This window comes from Talaromyces rugulosus, chromosome IV (genome assembly GCF_013368755.1).
Source record: "Talaromyces rugulosus chromosome IV, complete sequence".
NCBI lineage: Eukaryota > Fungi > Ascomycota > Eurotiomycetes > Eurotiales > Trichocomaceae > Talaromyces > Talaromyces rugulosus.
Window position 1 is genome coordinate 284,819 of NC_049564.1, and position 20,112 is coordinate 304,930.

Consider the following 20,112-nt stretch of genomic DNA (forward strand, 5'->3'; position numbering starts at 1 on the left):
ATGAAGGACCAGGATATCGTCGGCCATGCGCTGGCCGCGGTTTTACCTCAATATGACCGACCCTGGTTTCGCATTTCACATCTGCTACGGCTAAACCTCATACTTATCGTGCCGTTGATGTCCTCTGCAGTTGCTGGATACGATGGTACTTTATTCTTCCGCCGATTTTTGCCGTTGAAATGAGACTAATAGCAAGACATCCAGGCTCCATGATGAACGCTCTTCAAGCAACCAGCCAATGGAAAAACTACTTTAACAATCCCACTGGCTCTGTTCTCGGCGTTGTCAACGCGGCCCAGTCCATCGGCAGCTTTATTTCCCTGCCTTTTATCGGGCATTTATCGGACAGGATTGGTCGCAAGTATACGTTGCTCTCCGGTGCGATTGTGATTGTTGTTGCATCTGCCATCCAAGCAGCCTCTGTCAATTATGGCATGTTTGTTTTTTCAAGGGTCCTCGTGGGCGTGGGCTCGATGCTGGTCGTGCAGCCGTCACCAATGCTAATCACAGAACTGGCATATCCTACCCATCGGGGAAAATACACCAGGTATGCTTCTGCTCGTATTAAATAGTCCTAAAGCCATTGATGCATTCATTTACTAACATCATGAAAGCGCATTCTGGACTATTTATTTCGTTGGCGGCATTCTAGCTTCGTGGGCTATTTTCGGCACAAACAAGCATCTCACGGACGATTGGGTGTGGAGGGCGCCATCTATTCTTCAAGCGGGCTTTCCAGTTCTTCAAATAATATTCTGGTGGTTTGTGCCGGAGTCTCCTAGGTATGAACGATTTTTAGCACCCATATAACAAAACACAGTTTAACCGAAAATGATAGATGGCTCATTGCCAACGGACGATCCGAGGAAGCTGTTCAGACACTGGCACGTTTCCACACTGGGGGTGACTCTACTCACCCATTGATTCAATTCGAGGTTGAGGAAATTGGACGCACTATCGAAATGGAAAAACTGGCAGCAAAAACCAGCTGGAAGACGTTGGTCCAGACACCGGGAAACAGGAAAAGAACATTTATCGCCATCTGCGTGGGTGCATTTGCACAGTACAATGTAAGAAGCATTTCTACTCGTAATGTAATGAAAATAGTGCGAATTCTAATACTTTCTATCTAGGGTATTGCAGTCGTTTCATACTACCTGTCCCTTGTGCTCGATACCGTTGGAATCACGGATCCCGACACCCAGACATTGATTAACGGATTGCTCAACATTTTCAACTTCGTAATCGCCCTCAGTGCGGCCATGCTTGTCGATCGACTCGGTCGGCGTACGCTGTTTCTCTGGTCTGCTGTGGGCATGCTGATATCGTTCGTTATCTGGACTGCTTGTTCGGCCGTGTTTGACAGCACAGGCAACACATCGCTTGGCCGGACAGTGATTGCCTTTGTATTCATCTACTCGTTTCATTACGACATAGCTTACACTCCGCTGCTTCTCGGGTATCCGACGGAGATCTTCCCATACTCTATTCGCAGTAAGGGCCTAACGCTTGAGCTGCTGGCTGTGTACGGATCACTTATCGTTCTGGCGTTTGTCAACCCAATTGCTTTGGACAATGTCGGGTGGCATTATTACATCTTCTTCTGTTGCTTTGATGTGGTTGTCTTGGCTGTCACATACTTTGTCTTTCCAGAAACTAAGGGCTATTCTCTCGAGGAGATTGCGGAAGTGTTTGATGGCCCTGGTGTCGTGGGCGAGGTCAGCTGGGCAGGGTTGAAGAAGACCGATGAGGAGCTCGAACATGCGGAGCATGTACATTAGATTTGTATTTAATACTACATAACAGGAAGAAAAATTCCTTGCTTTTTGTTGATTTTCTCTTGAAGTATTCTTTCACAATTGTGCAAAGCATCTGTGGAATTCATTTAGTGAGATCCATTACCATCCTACCAAATGAGAAGACGCAATATTGTTCACATCTTGACTATCGGCCCATACTTCTAACACCTTGTCAATATCTAGGTGCGAATACTGTAAGTCGAAGAACTGTGGTGGTAGAGCAGAAAAATTGATCGTAACCTGTCGTTCGGCACAAGCAGCTCTCAGAACTTTTTCTAAACGGCCTGTATAAGGAAAAAAATATTGAATTAGCACGAAACTAATTTCTGTATTCTCATAAAATTGGTACGAAGAAGAGAGACCATACGGGCTAGATTCCATCTTTGTCCGCATACACGAAGGCTATATATGAGCAGATCGATGTTTCGGGGTGTCTCGACGCCTGTTATGCGCGCATGCACTGATGGAGATATTAGAAAACCGTATGTATAGCTTGAAGTATATTCTGAAAAAAGACGTACCGAGGAAGAAGCGTGCTGCCACGAATAAAGGAAAAATGAGATGCGGGCTCATATTCTCCAAATCAGCATCGCTGACACTGCGCACCACTGTGGTCATCTCGTCACTCGCATCTAGACAACGTTGTATTGCGTGGTAAAACGGGCCATGAGGTCGCTCAATGTCATTTGCTGGGAATGCAAGTCGTTGATAGAGCGCGATAATAGCCATGTCATACATGGCAAAGGATAGTATTGCGACTGGATCAAATGAGGCCTTTTCTGGAGTCGGAACTATGCTTCCATTTACCAGAGAGGATATTTCAGTCACTGCAGAAGGGGTCGCGTTGACGGCAGGCCCAGGTGCCGCGGTAGTTGAGTAATGCGGATTATAATACCCTCCCTTGAATCCGTTTTGGAACAATGGAGAGCCTGCGCGGCATTTTTGTAGGCGCTCATCCACGTTCTTACACTCTGCTTGCCATTTTGCACGTCCATGTACAGAGCGCCGATCAAATGGCTGCTGTAGGAATTGGTGTACAACATACAGCTCATTTGCAACCAGGTTGACGTACGAAGTGAAGCTCGACGAGGTCTCAAGGTCCTCAAAAGATGCGACCGATATACAGAATTCAGGAAATGCCGTTGTCCAAATATCCTCTCCACAAGGATACAGGGCTGGGTTGTCTTGGTACCCAGCCATATAGGAGGCCGAGGATGACGAGGATGTTGCTGACGGCGTAGCAATCGTCATATGAGGACGTGAAAGTGAGAGATTCCACGCGGCACCCATAGTGGATGATCCATCCAGAAGCTCTGTCATCCAGTATGCTCTGGTCTTTTCTTCTTGGTCGATCAAGGTGTTTGGAAACGGAAGCATTCGCGGTGGCAGCACGGATGGGTTGGAAAAATTGCCACACTGATGTACTACCAAGTCTTGCAAGCCAAGCTGCATTGCCATTCTGGTTGAAAGGGAGAGTCAGATAAGATCACACTTAATTTGGGTACGATGTTCGAAATGAAGGACACCACACCTTTTACAAAGCGCTATTAAATTCCAAAATTTGGACAATTTTCCGTTGCCATACTCCAGCACGCTTACTATGAGGACGGCCTGTAGCGAGGGCAAAGACAGCGAATCCATAGCATGTAGAGCAATATCTTGCGCATAATCTGCTGATATCACCCGGCGTTGATCATGACTTAGGCTCGTGACGAAGCCGACATGGGGCAGCGTCACTGCCGCTATTGCTTTTAGCACCACGTACAGAGGCGATAATTCTAAGCTAATTGATATGTCTTGCAGTGTCTGCATGACTGTCGGCGGATGCAGAATGGGGAACCATCCGTGAAATTTATCGAACCAGGCGCTACATAGCTCGACGAAGGCACTGCGCGACGGGCTTCGTGTTTCGTCGTGCTCTGTAGGTGCTTGCATAGCAGGCGGTCCTGCGAGAGCAGATGAAAGGTCCTCGTTAATTTGATGGGTTGCGTCATTGGAATTCGAAGGAGGACTAGGGATCACTGGCGGTTGGTTATAATGAACATTTTCTGGCCGGGACTGAGGTCAGTAAACACCCAATAGCTAATTCAAACAAGCAAAGAGAGACCGTACGTGCAGTTAGTGTCTTGAGATCTCGAATTTCTGCCTCCAGTCTGTCCAGTCGATTCTCCAACTGTGATACATATCCTGCTCTCAGGCCGCGTTTCTTCTCCGACGCAACGTACTGGCAAAGAGATGCGGTGCCATTCTTGACGCAGAAACTGCAGCTTGGCTTGATTCGATCGCATTTGACCTTTCGCCGGCGACACAGGACACACCTAGACTAATGAGTCCTCGTTTTATATACGGGCCTTGTACTGGCCGTCGGGACAAACAGGCGTCATACGTACACTGTCTTGCTTTTCGGAGCATATGCCGAAGAGTCACTTGCGTCGGACATGTGCTCGTCGGGGGTAGCTGGGGTCGCCATGGTGTTGATATATAGACTCCCGAGCGAGTTTTCTTCTTTCACCTTGAACAGAACTGTTGATGTGATAGAGGAGAAAATAGTTCTAGAGTCACGATGGCAGCCAACATGGATGGTATCGGCCGAAATACCGGGCCTTGTCGCCCGCGGCACATACCCCGCGCGTCGATCATTATACATACCGCATACCATACGATTGAATGGATACAAAATTGAAAAGGGTTTGAAGAAATGAAAAGACATTAATCCTCTATATCAACCAAGTAACTTGTATATAAAGAACCCCCTGATTATCAGCAGCATCGAACAATTGAGACGACTAGACTTCAGTGAACTTGATGAAAAACGAACCCACCGCCACATATGCGTCTACAAAAGGGAAAGCAGACATGGTCTGGGAGTTCTCAGTAACAGCGCCATATCTTTGGTGGAAAATATGTGTGCTGACAACATCAATTGTTATTGATCGAGTAGCATTGAGCACATTCGCTGCTTTCCCTGGAGACCTGCGAGCCTCTGTTCGCACCTTGTCCACAACATCATCGACGACCTGTGACAGTCCATCCTTCGAACTGCGGATCGAAGCTGTAGAGAAAAGAGGCGAAACGGCTTTTGCGCGACGGGCTCTCTCAGCAAGCGTCAATATTGAAAATACGCGGCATGCCCATCAATATCAAACTTTACGAAGGCCGGAGTCTCTCTGGGAAACCGCAGTTTGTTATGTATATGGGCTCGACGGCATCGCCGTCGTCGATGTCGACGTCGTTCAGTGCCACGCGCAGCACAGGTCCGTATTTTTTATGCAGCTCGTAGATCACAGTGCATTCATCTACGACGTAGGTATGGTATGCAAGCCAGAGTGACGTGCAGGCCGCGATCCGCGGACTAGGAACGGAACAGATGACAGCGGATGAATGTATACACGGTATAAGTATTTTGACCAGAATGATTCCCAAAAGAAGTATCGCTGCCACAGTCAACTCATACACTGCCGCGCTAAGAATCACCGTGTCTGCGATGTCCGGTTCGACGTGATGTGCATTAAAGGATTCGCCTTGTTGCCCTGCGCTGCTATCTTTCCGGATGCCAGTGGGTCGTGCTGCAGTGATGATCGCTATTTTTATAGTAAAGCTTCAACATCTCCGTCACGTTTGATCTTCTTCGTATATTGCTAGGTTCAAAACATCATCAGCTAAGATTTTTCTATCATGAAACTGCTTCAGAGGGAATCCTACTGCCCTACATGTCCTACCAACCAGGGCCCAGCCGAGGTGATGCACGGATCAGTAATCACGATCACTAATCTGTGTTCCCACACTAGGGCAGCTCTCTTGCCTCGATTTGAGATCGTCTGTTGATTATTCTTTTAATTTATTTTCTAAAAAAAATTACTGGTTTATTGTTTTGAATAATGCAAATTAATAATCAGACCAAGAAGCCGAAGTTCTTACGTGCGAGCAACTTCTTTTCCGTCTATGTTTCACATATTTAAAGGCGTCCCCATGCGTTTTGTGTGACCTAGAGATAGAAGTTAAGCAATAGCCACCCACGTGCAGTATTTGCGATGTTACAAACCCTGGACGAGGAGGGATTAACGCCTACAGCAGCCTCACTCCATTATAAAGACGAATTGGAGAACCCAGGGATCAAGCCAGAAAGCTTCCCTGACTGGGAAAACTCGCTGGAAAATCCCCGGAATTGGCCAGCATGGAAGAAATCAATTCTCATGGCTGCCATGTCAGCTTCGGCTATCACTGGGTATAGCATTCAACAATTTCGCTGACCACAGCCGATTACTGATTGTTGGTATCTACTAGTTCCATTTCAACTTCTATAATGACCCCAGCCCGGGCGGAGCTTATGCAAGAGTTTCACGTCAGTAGCACAGTGGCAATTCTCCCCGTAACGTTCTATGTCCTTGCACTGGGCTTTGGGCCTGTGCTTGGTGGCCCGCTCTCCGAGACTATTGGCCGCTATCCTGTCTATCTAGGATCTATAATTATCGGTTCTGCATTCGTGATTGGGTCTGGATTCACACATAATTTTGGTGCTTTGGTATTCTTCCGATTTCTCACGGGTTTTGCGTGGGCTCCAGTCTTTGCTGTGGCTCCAGGGTCGCTGTCCGAAACATTTCTCCCCAAGGCTCGAGGGCCTGCGGCTGCTACTTTCACTTTGATGCCATTTCTCGGACCAGGTCTAGGGTATGACAGCGTATTCCTTCTTATCTGTACTGGTGGTTGACTTTCTTTCAGGCCGGTAATCGGGTCCTTTGTTGTGTCTCGCAAGGGTTGGAGATGGACACAATGGACGGAGCTTTTCTTTGCTGCCTTCAGTCTCCTATTAACCCTTGGCACAAGCGAAACATTTCGCCCAGTTATTCAACGTCGCTTAGCGAAAAAACGTGGCCTTGAGGTTCGCCAGCGACCGCTTCTGTCAACTCAACTACACGAGTTCGCCGTCGTCGCTCTCATTAGGCCGCTCCGTATGCTCCTGATGGAGCCAACCGTCTCTTTTATCTGTCTACATGTTGCGTGCGAGTTCGGGACACTATTTAGCTTCTTTGCAGCAGTTCCTTATACTTTTGGCACTGTATATGGCTTTGATCTTGATACTTCTGGCTTGATTTTCCTATCGATCGTTATTGGCTGCCTTCTCGGGTTTCTTACCGTAATATTGTGCGATATCTTTGTTTACAGGAAACAAATACCTCGATACCCACCGCATCAGGTGCCTCCTGAGTATCGTCTTGCACCCGCTATGTTCGGAAGCATTGGCTTGCCGCTTGGATTATTCTGGTTTGGGTGGACCGCTCGAGACGGGTTATCCTGGGCTGTCCCTGGCGCTGCCATCATTCCTTTCGCCTGGGGAAATCTTTGCGTTTTCGTTTCTACGATGCAGTATATCACAGACACATATCACGGAGATGTTGTAGCCAGTGCCGCCGGTGCTAATAGTTTAGCTCGCTATGGCTTCGCCGGGGTATTCCCTCTGTTCACAATCCAGAGTATGTCCATATTGCTCTTATATCTGGCTTTTATTTTAAGAAAGACTAACAATACATGCAAACAGTGTACGAAAAACTTGGCATAGCCTGGGCTAGCAGCCTACTAGGGTTCATCGCCCTAGCACTTTTACCAATTCCTTGGGTACTCTTCAGGTTTGGTCCTAGCATTAGGGCCAAGAGTCGGTTCAAAACCGTACAAGCATAGTTCCATTAGATTAGCCACTACCGCTTCTATTAAACATAAAGATAGACCGGTTATTTCGTAGATTTTGTGCTTATATACCATACTTTAACCACCAAAGGGACCTTGCGTCTTTTGGTGCAGCTGTCAACATATTAGTTGACAATAAAGTATGTTTCATGTTCACCTATTAGATAACCGCACCACCTTCCCAAGTAAGGAGTCGGAGCATCGATTTTTTTCTTTCTACAGCGTATCCTACCTTTCCATCGAGTATGGCTGACTTCCTGAAAAGGCTATTAGGAACTACTTTTCATTATCTATAGCTCAAACATGTATACTTGTAATTTTTTAACACTGCTCAAAATTTGACGAATTCTATTAAAAATTATATAAAAAGCCTATGAACATCCTAAAATTGAACTTAATTTCGTCCAGTGACATGACTAGACGATTGGAAAGTTTCAAATCACCGAAACCCCCCCTAAGGGCCTGTTACTGCTCGTGGAAAAGGGCCCTAAAACCCTGCGCAAGAAGTTCGCGTCTAGTGTCGGACAACAATCCTTCGGCTAAATCCATACAGACACGGTACAAGTCGAGTGTGCCATTGTATTCTTCCATTTCTTCATCTTCTTCCCCGTCGTCTTCTTCCCCGTCTTCATCTTCTTCCGATAGCTCCTCTTCTTTTGCACGCTCCTCCTCCCGTTGTGCCCCTTCAAGTCCTTTAGATACTTTGGCCTTGATTTCTTCAAAAATCCTGTCAATAATATGGGAAGAAGGGATTGGATTGTGAGTTGCAATCGATAAATTGTCAAAAACCAGAGTGCGTGCTGTCATCATGGCAGCCAAATCACTGCCTGTAAGTTCCCTAATTATCCTCTGGTACATATCTCTGTAAAAGCGCAGTTCGCTAGGGCTGTTCTCAAGATTGTTTGGGCTTTCTGGGTCATAAGCGTAGCACATCGCGTCCCAATCACGTGTTAACCATCCTGGATAGCTTTCATTGCCTGCTATGCCCCGAGGAGTCGTGATGGCTCCGTCCCAGTCAATCACACCTCGTAAGCTCCCATCTTCGGAGACAATGAAATTTTGAATATCAAAGTCTGGATGAGTGAGAACGAATCGATTTTGATCTTTGTTTCCTGCCATGTATTCTTTGAGCAAAGATTGATTCTCTAGAACGGCAAAGTCAATATAAAGGTGGAGCAGTAGTTCGAAGCCGGAACCAAATTGGTCCCTGGGTGTCATCCTTTTGTGAAGCATACAGGTAAGAAAACCTCTGGCATCTGAGACCGGTTGGACTTCAGAATAAATATTACCACTGCCAGAGGCTTCTTCTACCTGGTCGAACATTGCCGTCATATCCATTATCCTGAAAGGCCCGGTATTTCGAGATGGGGTTTCATCTTCGTCGAAAAGTATTGTACCACCTCGGAAAGAAGTAAACTCGTTAAGTTGAAGCATGGCTTTGGCAATATCATGTAGGGCCCGAGAACGACGTTGTTCCAGCAACTCTGGTGCATTATCTTGGTTAAACCAAACATCTTGCAATGGCTGCCCCGTAATATGCTCCATCATTATGAAGGCACAGGAAATTCTGTTGTCGCAGGTGTCGTCAAATCCATATACCTCTGGAATAGGGATCGTGGTTTTGCGCTTGATGAGCCGCATCGTGAGCGCCTCGGCTCGAAGGCAGCTTGCAGATAGTTTGTCAAAGTCGTCCTTGTGACCATTGGCAGGGACCTTCAAGAGCCAACGAACGTTATCACTAAACTCTATCTGGTAGAGAATATGGGAAGAGCCGGTCAAGTTCTCTGGCTTTATCTGGCAATCCACCTTGGACTTCACGTATGGCCGACCTGGCACCCCTTCCCGTTGGCGACGAAGGTCGAGAGCAAGCAAACGTAAATTTTCCGGCTTGATGGTCTCGCGCACTTTCGCGAAGCTGTCCGGTTCTTCCATGTCGTCCTCCATGTCGTCTTCCATCTTGTGCTCTGCCTTTTCCTCCACTTTTTCTTTTCCTCTGCCTTGTGGCTTCTCTTTCACATTCTCCGCGCTTTCCACCTGTTCCACCTTTTCCACGCTTTTCACTTTTCTTGTTATTTTTTGTATCTGATCCTTGATAATTTGTCGTAGTTTTTTTTCAAGGCCCAGGCGGCCTTCGTCTTCCGGAAACTCAGTCATCGTGCTGGAAATTGACGTGCGGGTACGGAGAGAGAACGATTTACTCGGATTGTCGAAGAACTTGAAATGAGGAAGCGGAAGAGCAAAAAAACACAAGAGGTAGAGATAGCTAAGAGAAAAATAAGACTCCGTGAAAAGGATAATACAGATATTGGACTCCGGGTGGAAAAATCTGGATTAGTTGTGCTCGGAAGGAAAAGGGACCCGTTTGTTTTATGAAGTGATTTCCGGGTTTTCCTTCCTTTGTTATTGGTTTTTGTCTTCCTTTTCTTTCTTTCTTTTTCCCCCCCTCTTCTACTTGTTTCTCCCTTTTTCTTTTTTTTCTTTTCTATTTTTAGTACTGTTTTGTGTTATTCATTTTTAAATATTTTTCATTCTTCTATATTCAGTCAACCATCCTGATATCTGCATCATCAAACAATGCCCCGTAGGACCTAGAATTTCATGGAGGAATAAATAATATGGCTGGAAGCTGATTTCTTTTTTTCGTCTTCTTTTTCGTCTCCTCTCCTTCTCCTTATTCTTCTTCGATTAGCCCTTTAATTCAAAATGTAAGACCATCAATATGTCAAACAGACAGTCTCGAAGGTTACCAAAGTTTCCGAAGATGTCTTTATTTGATATCCACATATGTATAAGTATTTCAAAGAGTAATACACGTGCTCCGTTTAGAACTATCAAACAAGGCACAGTTGGTATCGAATCAGAACTTCTTATCACCATAATTACATCACACGTTTCATATCCTATACTGCACTATGTTCTTTCAATCTCAAGTCTCCATTTTGTATATGTCATTCAATATTTATAGCGCTGCCTTCCCCCTCTGTTTACTTTCTATCAATTGCGCTATCCATATTAAATTATATCAAATTTTCTTGCTATATACTGTTAGTGTAAAAATAAACTGCAGTGCAGAAACTCAATTATGGGTGGTGGTGAGCATCATTGGTAAGATTTCCATATGTTTTAGAAGATTTTAATCTGCTGACGAACAAAGTGCAAAAGGTTCTCACACATTAACGACAGTTTGTTTAAAAAAAGGGCACATGGTGAGATGCAGGGTTCATGAAACTTATAGTTTACCTAATTATCGGTGCGTGCAATGCTTACGAGACTGGAAGAAGCGGGAGAAAATTGAGCAGGAAAAAAGGCGCAAGGAGAAAGAGCATGCAGTGGATCCTAAGACGGCGAAATTGGGGAAGAAGCATAAGAGATAATGGAATATTGCGAATGCCTCAGGGCCTGATTATCTTTAAATTGTCTCGAAAAATTGCTGTTGAAATAAATCCCGAACCAACTTACTGCCATCTAAATTGTAGTAAAGGGTACCTTATGAGAGTTCCAGTCTTCCAGAAAATTGACCAAGATTTTTAAAGTCTCGACTACGTAACGCATACTTTTGAAATATCGAAATATTCTAATGTTATTCAACCCATACTTCCGCCGAGCTTGGGCGTTTCTATATCCTCTCTAGAGCCAATCCCACTGGCCTTCATCCACCACAAAGGCTCTTCAAGTAGGTCAAGTGCACATAATATACACTATTGACCGATTGCCAAATGAACGACTCTTTCATTCATTCGAATCCGAGCTTTTACGTGAGACCAGCGGGAGGAATCCCGGATATCTACCAATAACTTGCCAAACAGGTATATTATTGGATGGATGATTACTTACCCGCATTAGAGTGCATTTGCGGGGGTTTCCCTACAGTGTCTCATCCGATCAGCAAGGTCAACTAGTAGCTACCTACCTATGCTTCTGATTCACCTGCAATAATAATATTGTCATTCTGGACGGGCCAGATAAAATAATTCCTTGTTTGCCTTTGAAGTTACTCGCTAATCAGAGAACCGACGTGATTTCCGTATTATCCATCTTATCAATTGATATGAAACCCCCCAAAATATCTTGGGTCTATTCTCGGGGTTCTTACCGGCGTACATCTTTCGAATGTTGGCTTTAACTAAGTTCGGAGAGATCACCCCGTTCTTTTTAACTCTATGAGGCAAGCGTATACTTGTAGTACGTAGTGATATAATATAAACTCGGATATAGCTTCATGTACTAGCACTAAACTATATAGACGGCATGCAGCCCACCAACATGTGCAAATTATAAGTCATACTACCAACATAATATTTTGAAGATACTCAAAAGTCATGTTTAAAAAGTATCTTTTGCTCCTCGCTACCCTCCACTCTGTCTGGGCAGTGTCTAATGACCCGCACGGCCATGGAAATAGAATTGTTCAAGCTCGAACTGGCACCTTCGTTGGAGATTATAATGACACGTACCCTGATGTTCGGCAATTCAAATATGTTCCCTATGCAAAGGTATTTGACTAGTTTTTATTTTCTATTTATTTTGGATCGGCTGATTTTCTTGTCAGCCTCCAGTAGGCTCTCTACGGTGGAAGCCTCCCCAGCACCTTGATAACTCCCACGAACTCATCGATTCAACAACATTCGGCCCAGCATGCTCCCAGTACGTCAGCGCTATCCCAACTGTATGGGCACTTAACATCACCGGAAACCTTGTCGTGAACTATGGCGAGAGCTTGCTTGCTGGGCAAGTTGCGCAGAACTCCGCTGAAGACTGTCTCAGTCTTGCCATTTGGACACCTGCCTCAGCCACTCCAGAGTCAAAACTTCCGGTCATAATATTTCTCTCTGGTGGTGGTGATGTGACAGGAGGTATCAATATACCTACTCAACTTCCCTCAAACTGGGTTCATCGTTCTCAGAAACACATTGTTGTAACCACAAATTGGCGAGTAAATATTTTCAGCTATCCCAATGCTCGCGGGTTAAATGGCGGCACCAATTTTGGGCTTCTTGACCAGCGTGCCGCCGTCGAGTGGGTTGCTGAAAACATTGCCGCATTTGGTGGTGATCCATCCAAGATCACATTATGGGGTCAGTCTGCTGGGGCTGGAGCGGCAGATATGTATCTGTTCTCTTATTATAAGGATCCGATCATTCGCGCTTCTGTCTCAAGCTCTGGGGTAGCGACCGGTCGGACGACTAATTTGGATTACTCTGGAACTAACTTCACCTTTGTTGCGAAGTCGCTTGGTTGCGATTTTGAGGATGCTCACCTTGAACTGGAGTGCATGAGACGGGTTCCGATGCCACGGATAGAGAATTTCGTTGGACAGTATCAAGATAACTCGACATTGGTCAACACAAGCCAAGCTTCTATAGCATTCACGAGACAAAGTGAGACCCCAATTATTCCTCCTCCCTATCCCCAACAGAAGTCTAATTTACATTCTTAGTTGACAATAAAACACTCTTTTCAAACTACACCGATCGGTATATAAAAGGTCAGGTAGCACACATTCCCAAGATGATTGGAACTACGGCCCGTGAAGCATCTGCTTTGGTAGCCTATCCTATCCACAACTATACTGCTGGGCCAAGCGAGCAAGAAATCTACACCAATACCCTTAGTACCGTCTGTGCTGCACACAATACCACTATTCTTCGAAACGACGCAGGTCTTTCAACATATCGGTACGAATGGGCGGGGAATTTCACCAATCTTGGAGGTGGTGTTCCATGGCTAGGGGCATATCATTACTCGGATCTTTACATGTTGTTCGGGACTTACCTAATAAATCCACTTCCGAGTACTGAATTAGAGGCCCAGACATCGGAACGTATGCAGGACTATCTGCTTGATTTCATCACGAATCCCACGTCTATGCAATCGAATGGATGGCCAGCGTATAATGTTTCAGAAAGTGGTGGCGGGACGCTTGCTCAGTTTGGTGCCGATGGCCAGGTAGTTAAATTTGTGGAAGGCAAAAGCGTTGAAGGAGCTTGCTATATCCCTGGTGTCATCTACGATACAACCCCTTGATTTTTTGAATAGCTCACCTCTTTCCTTCGTTGGAGAGCAAGCTACATGGTCAACTGCCTGTCATTGTTTTGCGGAATCAACCGTGCAAATTTTGTTCACCAAAGCAATCGTTGATAATTCTATCGCTGTTTACTTGTATTTGGTTTTCGTAATTCCACGGTTAGGAAAAAACACTTACTAGTCGCATTACAAATTAAGGACAACTTTAGCCTTAGCCAAGGGCATGTTGGTTTTTTTTTATAAACAAAAGGAGGGAGAAAAAAAAACCTTGTTTATCACCTCGGCCCGAGTGGAGCGGCCGACACGTGACTATCGGTTGCGGGTTTTGGCTCCAGCGATCTTCAACAAATTCCATATCACTATATCACCGGGACATACAGGACAAAAATAAAAAAAACGTTCTTATCATTTATTTCCTGGCGAAGTTACATTTGCGGTTTTCTTTGTGTAATTTTAAAGGTTCAAGAACGGCCGTCCGAGATGGACGATTCTGTCATCGAGCATATCGCCGTAGAGCGACTGTCCGAATGGAAGTTCCAATCAAAACGGCTAACGGAACCTATGGGAAATGCATTGCCCATTTCCTATGGAGGATATATACTAGGATTGGCTACTAATGCCGCTGCGAAAACCGTTCCGGCTGGCTTCCATCTATACTCGGTCATGGGTCACTACCTAGGCCCTACAAGCACCAAAGAGAAAGTGACACTCACTGTATTTCCTTCCCGGAGCACGAAGACCTTTCAGACACGGAGGGTTCAAGTTACACAAAATACAGGCGATGGCAACTCCAGGCTTTGTTTTGAGCTTCTGGCTGATTTCCAAAGGGCTGAGCCGGAAATGCTCAAATATTCAGCGGCGCCGCTTATGAAATACAGCAATTGGAATGAGGTTCTACCTGTTGAAGATATGAGCGAAAAACTAGTTGCCGACGGCAAAATTACAACTGCACATGCCAAAGCCTTTGGCAAGATATTTGGTCTGCTGAATAGGGTGTTTAATACTCGTTACTGCCCAGAGAGCATTGCTGGACAAACTCTTCTCGGTGTTGCCAAGGAAGCCCAGACGACCCAGGATGACTTGCCCATTACGGCGAAAACCAGCTCTGTATGGTTCCAATCAAAGTATCCCGTGAGTGAGGAAACAGATCATGCCGCCGGCCTTGCTTTTGTTCTTGACGGGGCTCTGTCTTTTCTGCCATTGATTCATAATCACATGTTCCTAAACGATGCATCCGCCTGTTCCAGCCTGGACTTTGCCATGCGGATTTTTGTCCCAATTGTCAACTTGAACAACTGGCATCTGCGAGAAAATGTCACGCATGTGGGAGCTCATGGACGCACTTACTCGGAGGCTAAAGTGTGGGATGAGAAAGGGAATATGGTTGCGTCGATGACACAGCAGTCTATCCTGAGGCCACTTCCGCCTAATAAGCTTTGATGGGAGTACATTCATCAAACTTTGTGCTATGGTTTATCGAAACTTTGTACATGCATACTGTCAGCAACTAGAAATAATAATGATCAATGATCGTGAGCTAAGATTAAAATAAATACATTTATTCCTGACGCGTTGGTAACATGAATTAAGTAAATCGTAACCTTATAAACACTTTAAATACTTCCCTATTATGTACAAAAGCCTTGATTACCATGGTGTATGAATATTGTATTACCTTGGGTAAATCCCTTAAATAATATACTAGCCCACCACATAAACATCAAAAGTTCGAAAATAGTGAGATGACTGCAGAGGAGTTTCAAGAAGCTGCCACTCCGCTATATAAAGAGATTGATCATCAGAAAAATGACCCACGAGAAAATAAATCATTGATTAATGGGAATGTAGATATATTCTGCGTATTGACAGAACTAGAAAGGCTCTTTTTTTTCCTTCTCCCGTTTTAGGAAATTTTAGTCCGAACTCCGTCTTCCGAGATTTGATTCCGCGTCAGCGTCGCTACGATTACTTCTCGCTACAGTCTACCAAAAGACATACGGTATCTTTCATTAATACTCTGCTATTACTTGTTTTCAGTTTTTGCGCACTTTCTCGTAACCAACTGGAAGCACACCGGCATGAAACATCATGTCCTCCGCGTCTACATTGTCACTGCGTCGGAATGGCAAGCGGCAATCCTGCGAACAGTGCCGGAAGATGAAGATCAAATGCGATCATTCACTCCCGAAATGCGGTCGCTGTGTCAAGAGGAATCTGGATTGTTTCTATGATCCGGCCCCGATGACCCAGAAATTCCGATCGCATCGTATGGAAGGAGACTTGCTGCAGCTTACCAAAACAGGCGTGAAGAAAGCACCGAGGTCGAGGTGCGAGGAGTTCGTGCATTAAACATCTATTCAAGCTGACTTTCGTCGCAGTTCAATGACAAGCTTTTCAGATCTAGACCCAGATAACAGACGTATTTCCTCTCCGCATTCTGTGGTGATCAATACTCCCCGAGTTAAAACCAGCGGCTTTGTGGGTCCTATCAGCTATCGCACTGTGATGACTGACAGTCAGAACCAGTCAGATCAGCTAGGTAGTCTCGGTGCAGCAGAAGACCCTACAGCTACTCATATAATTGAATCAAGGCGACTTGAGATGGGTCTACAGGTTGTTGATTTTTTGTGTAAGCATGCGGTTCCAATACGAGTATTAGTGGAACGCATATATTTCATCGGCAGGATGCCTATTCTGCCAACGACACTCGCGCTTCCTGCACTTGAACACCTATGGGATATGATTGAAGGCGATGATGATTCAGTGACCAGTCCATCTAGGCTTGAAGCTGTGATTCGCATATTTCACAACTCTTATCAGCCAATACCAATCACCAAATCGACCAAAGTGGACGAACTAAGTCGCTTGATCAGCGGCGAGAATGTTCGATGGGAGACCATCTGCAATATTCTCGTGCTAGCAAGTATAGGCTTGCTGCATTTTCATAGTCGAGAAATTGAATTCATTGGCTATAATAAAACAGACAAACAAAGCCTCCTCGCCGAGTTTTACGAAATCAATGACAGCCTCCTAGGCTTGACTAAGGAGTCTCCCTTTCTCAATGAACTCGTCATTTGCCTCAAATACAACCAAATCTTGTATGCCCTCATTCGATTTGGAGAATCAAGTATGTTGCCCCTTGTTAGTCATTTAGTGAAGTCATAGCCTTAACAGTGCACAGGTCAACGCGCGTACTCATCTTTTGTGGATCTCATGTCTTGCATCTACGCATCAGGAATCCATCAAGATAAGCCCATAATCGGCGACAGCCCTAGTTTCATTGATCAGTGGCGTCGAAAAATCTTCGCAACGGCGTACTACATGGATAAAAATATCGCTACAGCTCTCGGTCGACCGCCCCAGATGAATCGATATTACTGTGTTTTAGAACCTCCGCTAGACATTGACGATGAAGTTACAGGGCCAGATCTGCAACAGCAGCTTCGTATGCTTGACCAGAATGGGTGGAATATGGATGGTAAACGACGTCCTGCCAGTTTGATACGTCTTCGATTTCTTCTCGCCACCGTTCGCGAGGAAATTTTAGAGCATCACTTGGGCGTGGACAAAATTGACATTGGAGCTAAATCTCAGTATGACTTTGAAATTTCTTTTGATATATCTTGCTTCTCTTTTTTGACAAGCTAATTCAAATCGCAGACTAGCTTTGCACAAGCTCCGGTCCATTTGGCAATCCTGTCCCAACAATATAAAATATTCCCCAGAAATGTGGAACGGTCAACTATCTACTCAGGACATCTTACCTATTCTTTGGTTGTATTTGGATTACATGTATTCGACCTTTCTAATCTATCTTACTGCCCATGACCCTTCTAAAGGAACCTCTGAGCGGCTACTTTTAGTAGCAAAAAACATCATATCCACTATCTTGAGCGTCAATGACGAACGTGAACGAGCAAGGGAGGTCAGAAGCGACTTTTTTGGCCTTGTAAGTATTGGATCTATTAATTGATCTATACTATCACATGCGATGATAGATACATTTAGTTATCGGAGGAACGCAACTAATCACCGATTCTAGTTTCTACCATACGGTCTCCCGAGTGCTGAGATTCTCACAAAGGAGCTGTTACGTCGTCCTTCTCTAGGCACTGATCCGGCAGAAACCCATCTACCTCGAGCTGAAATAATTCGCGAGCTTACAGTCTACGCCTCCTGCTTAAGTTGGGTTGCTCGACCAGGAAGCTGGAATGCCGAATTTTGTAAGGAAGTGAAGGCGAAACTTATCCGGATTCTAGACCAAATTATCAATCCATCGAACAACCCTCCTCATTTAGAGCAAGATGGGATATCTAGAGACAACCAAGGAAACGCTAATCAGGAGCTTGGGGATATGATGATTGGCTGGGATCATCTCTTTGATTGGGATCGTGGGGGGCATTGGGATTCAGGGCTGGATTTTCTCTGTGAGCCAGTATTCTAGTTTCCTTGCTTGTTGAATAGCATAAAGCTGTGGAATTATTAAATATGTAGAATTTTCAGCAACCCATACATGCATTACTACTAGTAAATAAAAATGCCTAATTCACAGATAGTATAATACAACTACTATCACGTCAACTAATGTTATGTTAGAAAATGAATCACAGCCCTATCCAGGCACCAAAGGTGGGGTAGTGGGGTCCCTCGGTCTTAGTGCAAGGAATCCTCGTATGTCTTACATTCTGTTGTTTTGATTCTCTACATTTCAATGTATTCTAGAACTTCGCCATCCTTTCTCCCTAATATCTTATGCAATGCGGAAACTCGTGGAAAAGTTGAGCTTAAAAAAGAACAATAGTTTCTTAGCCAAAGGAGAAGCCAAAAGAGCCTCAGTAACCCAAACCACGTTGTCAGACGACATTGGCCTGAAACTCATCTATGAAAATTCACAATGTGATATCGAGTCTGTAATCTTTGCTCATTACAAATCCCATCAAATTCTAACATAACTTAGCATTGTCGCAATACACGGCGATGGTGGCCACTATCAAAATTCGTGGACACATCCTGAAACAAAAGTCTTCTGGCTGCGTGATTTGCTTCCGCAAATTGTTCCCAGGTCAAGGATCATGTCATTCGGATATCACGCATCGAAATCATCATTCCCAGCCACTCCTACCCAAGATATTGCATTAATATTATTAACAGAGATTTCCGAATTAAGAAATGGAACCGGGGTAGAGTCCATTGAACTTCTCACACCTGGCAGTGCTGATTGATTTTATAGAGTGAAAAGAGACCCGTGATCTTCTTGGCTCATAGTTTTGGAGTTATGATACTGAAAGGGGTGTGTGTTGATGCCTACCTACTTTCACAATAAAACATTTTGAAATTATCTAACTAAAAATAGGCTCTCGTTGATTCGTCATCATCCAATTTTCACGACATTTATTCCTTTGTGCAGGGAATTTTATTCTTTGGTACACCCCCAGATATTAGCCACGGGCTTAAAACTCTCCTTGCGATTTCTTCACAGGAAGAAACGAAGGAATCACCACAGACATTGGCATTGAGAAAAGATGCTGAGTGGCTACAAGTGATTGCTTCTGAATATGCAAAATTAGAAGCGGCAGGAGGGTTTCCAATAGTTTATTTCCTTGAAAGTCCTCATGGAGAGGAACCAAGAGGCGAGAATCTTGACGAGGAAGAAGAAAAAGAAAGCCAAAGCAGAGTGATACGTATGGGAAAGACCCATGGAATGATGATACGGTTTCCTAATGCGAAAGATGGGGATTTTCGACAAGTCGAGAAGTATCTTAAAAAAATAACGACATAACCTGTTCCTGCTTTTCGAGGGGGAAAATACCTTCAAGTAAGCAAGTCAGGGTGATGTAACAATTCAAAATGTTCAACCCGCCTATTCCCGTTCCATGGAATGTGACAAGGCAAATAACCAGCTGCCTTCGTCTAATCAGCTAATTTTATTTCTTTTTATTTTCTCTTTACGCTTTCTTTCTATTCAAAGGTGTGCGTATCTAATTAACATCGCGATCAATACTTATACTAATACTGATACAGTCCAGTGTTAACAACGGTATTTTCATCAACATACACACCACTATTATAATCATTCAGACTAACAACTTCTATAGCATCGTTTCCATTTCACACCATCATTGGTCGCCTATCCATCCTATTTCGAAATTTCTCCCAAGAATGCCATTCAAGGAGTTCTGGTCCTATATCCTAAGCTTGTCAAAAGGCAAGCCAAACGAAACTCATATCAATGGCGAAAGTTTAGAGCCACTTCTTCGGAGGAACGAGTGGGAGGAAGTTGATACATATGTTTTCACTGCGCAATCAAAGTCGGAAGAGTTAGAAAAAAAGCAGCTTCGACCTCAAGAGGCACACTCGGGTGGATTAAAATTGGGGTACTCGAGAGAACCAGGGGAATATTCGGAACTAGAGCCATCCGAAGACTCAGATGAAGACTCAGACGAATATTCAGGATTAGAAGGGTCTTATTCCAACCAGCTAGGTAGGTTACCATCGAGTCTAAGATCAATATTGCACCTTGATAGCTAACTCTCCAGGCTTAGGTAAATCGGACACTGCTCACGATATTGACAAAATCAAGGAAAACGGGGTTTTTATTCTGTGTATA

General features: G+C 44.6%; 7 protein-coding genes across 7 annotated transcripts; 5 read left to right on the forward strand and 2 right to left on the reverse strand.

The window, feature by feature from the left end:
- On the forward strand, positions 1–1,781 carry TRUGW13939_06879 (uncharacterized protein; the record flags this gene model as incomplete). The annotated part of the gene is made up of 5 exons (XM_035490021.1): positions 1–145; positions 205–547; positions 615–782; positions 839–1,070; positions 1,134–1,781. The coding sequence occupies 5 exons, from the start codon at positions 1–3 to the stop codon at positions 1,779–1,781; spliced, it is 1,536 nt and encodes a 511-aa protein (XP_035345914.1).
- Positions 1,782–1,898: 117 nt separating this feature from the next.
- TRUGW13939_06880 (uncharacterized protein) lies at positions 1,899–4,269 on the reverse strand (the record flags this gene model as incomplete). Its single annotated transcript, XM_035490022.1, has 6 exons — positions 1,899–2,083; positions 2,167–2,259; positions 2,321–3,258; positions 3,331–3,847; positions 3,912–4,117; positions 4,190–4,269. The coding sequence occupies 6 exons, from the start codon at positions 4,267–4,269 to the stop codon at positions 1,899–1,901; spliced, it is 2,019 nt and encodes a 672-aa protein (XP_035345915.1).
- Positions 4,270–5,830: 1,561 nt separating this feature from the next.
- On the forward strand, positions 5,831–7,475 carry TRUGW13939_06881 (uncharacterized protein; the record flags this gene model as incomplete). The annotated part of the gene is made up of 4 exons (XM_035490023.1): positions 5,831–6,024; positions 6,084–6,467; positions 6,519–7,270; positions 7,336–7,475. The coding sequence occupies 4 exons, from the start codon at positions 5,831–5,833 to the stop codon at positions 7,473–7,475; spliced, it is 1,470 nt and encodes a 489-aa protein (XP_035345916.1).
- Positions 7,476–7,946: 471 nt separating this feature from the next.
- On the reverse strand, positions 7,947–9,635 carry TRUGW13939_06882 (uncharacterized protein; the record flags this gene model as incomplete). The annotated part of the gene is made up of 1 exon (XM_035490024.1): positions 7,947–9,635. The coding sequence occupies one exon, from the start codon at positions 9,633–9,635 to the stop codon at positions 7,947–7,949; it is 1,689 nt and encodes a 562-aa protein (XP_035345917.1).
- A 2,165-nt stretch (positions 9,636–11,800) lies between these two features.
- On the forward strand, positions 11,801–13,505 carry TRUGW13939_06883 (uncharacterized protein; the record flags this gene model as incomplete). Its single annotated transcript, XM_035490025.1, has 3 exons — positions 11,801–11,974; positions 12,031–12,859; positions 12,919–13,505. 3 exons carry the CDS (start codon positions 11,801–11,803, stop codon positions 13,503–13,505), a joined length of 1,590 nt encoding a protein of 529 aa, XP_035345918.1.
- A 480-nt stretch (positions 13,506–13,985) lies between these two features.
- TRUGW13939_06884 (uncharacterized protein) lies at positions 13,986–14,945 on the forward strand (the record flags this gene model as incomplete). Its single annotated transcript, XM_035490026.1, has 1 exon — positions 13,986–14,945. One exon carries the CDS (start codon positions 13,986–13,988, stop codon positions 14,943–14,945), a length of 960 nt encoding a protein of 319 aa, XP_035345919.1.
- Positions 14,946–15,593: 648 nt separating this feature from the next.
- Positions 15,594–19,284, forward strand: TRUGW13939_06885 (uncharacterized protein; the record flags this gene model as incomplete). The annotated part of the gene is made up of 8 exons (XM_035490027.1): positions 15,594–15,832; positions 15,884–16,632; positions 16,687–17,098; positions 17,166–17,454; positions 17,548–17,948; positions 18,463–18,685; positions 18,736–18,795; positions 18,859–19,284. The coding sequence occupies 8 exons, from the start codon at positions 15,594–15,596 to the stop codon at positions 19,282–19,284; spliced, it is 2,799 nt and encodes a 932-aa protein (XP_035345920.1).
- Positions 19,285–20,112: the final 828 nt, after the last annotated feature.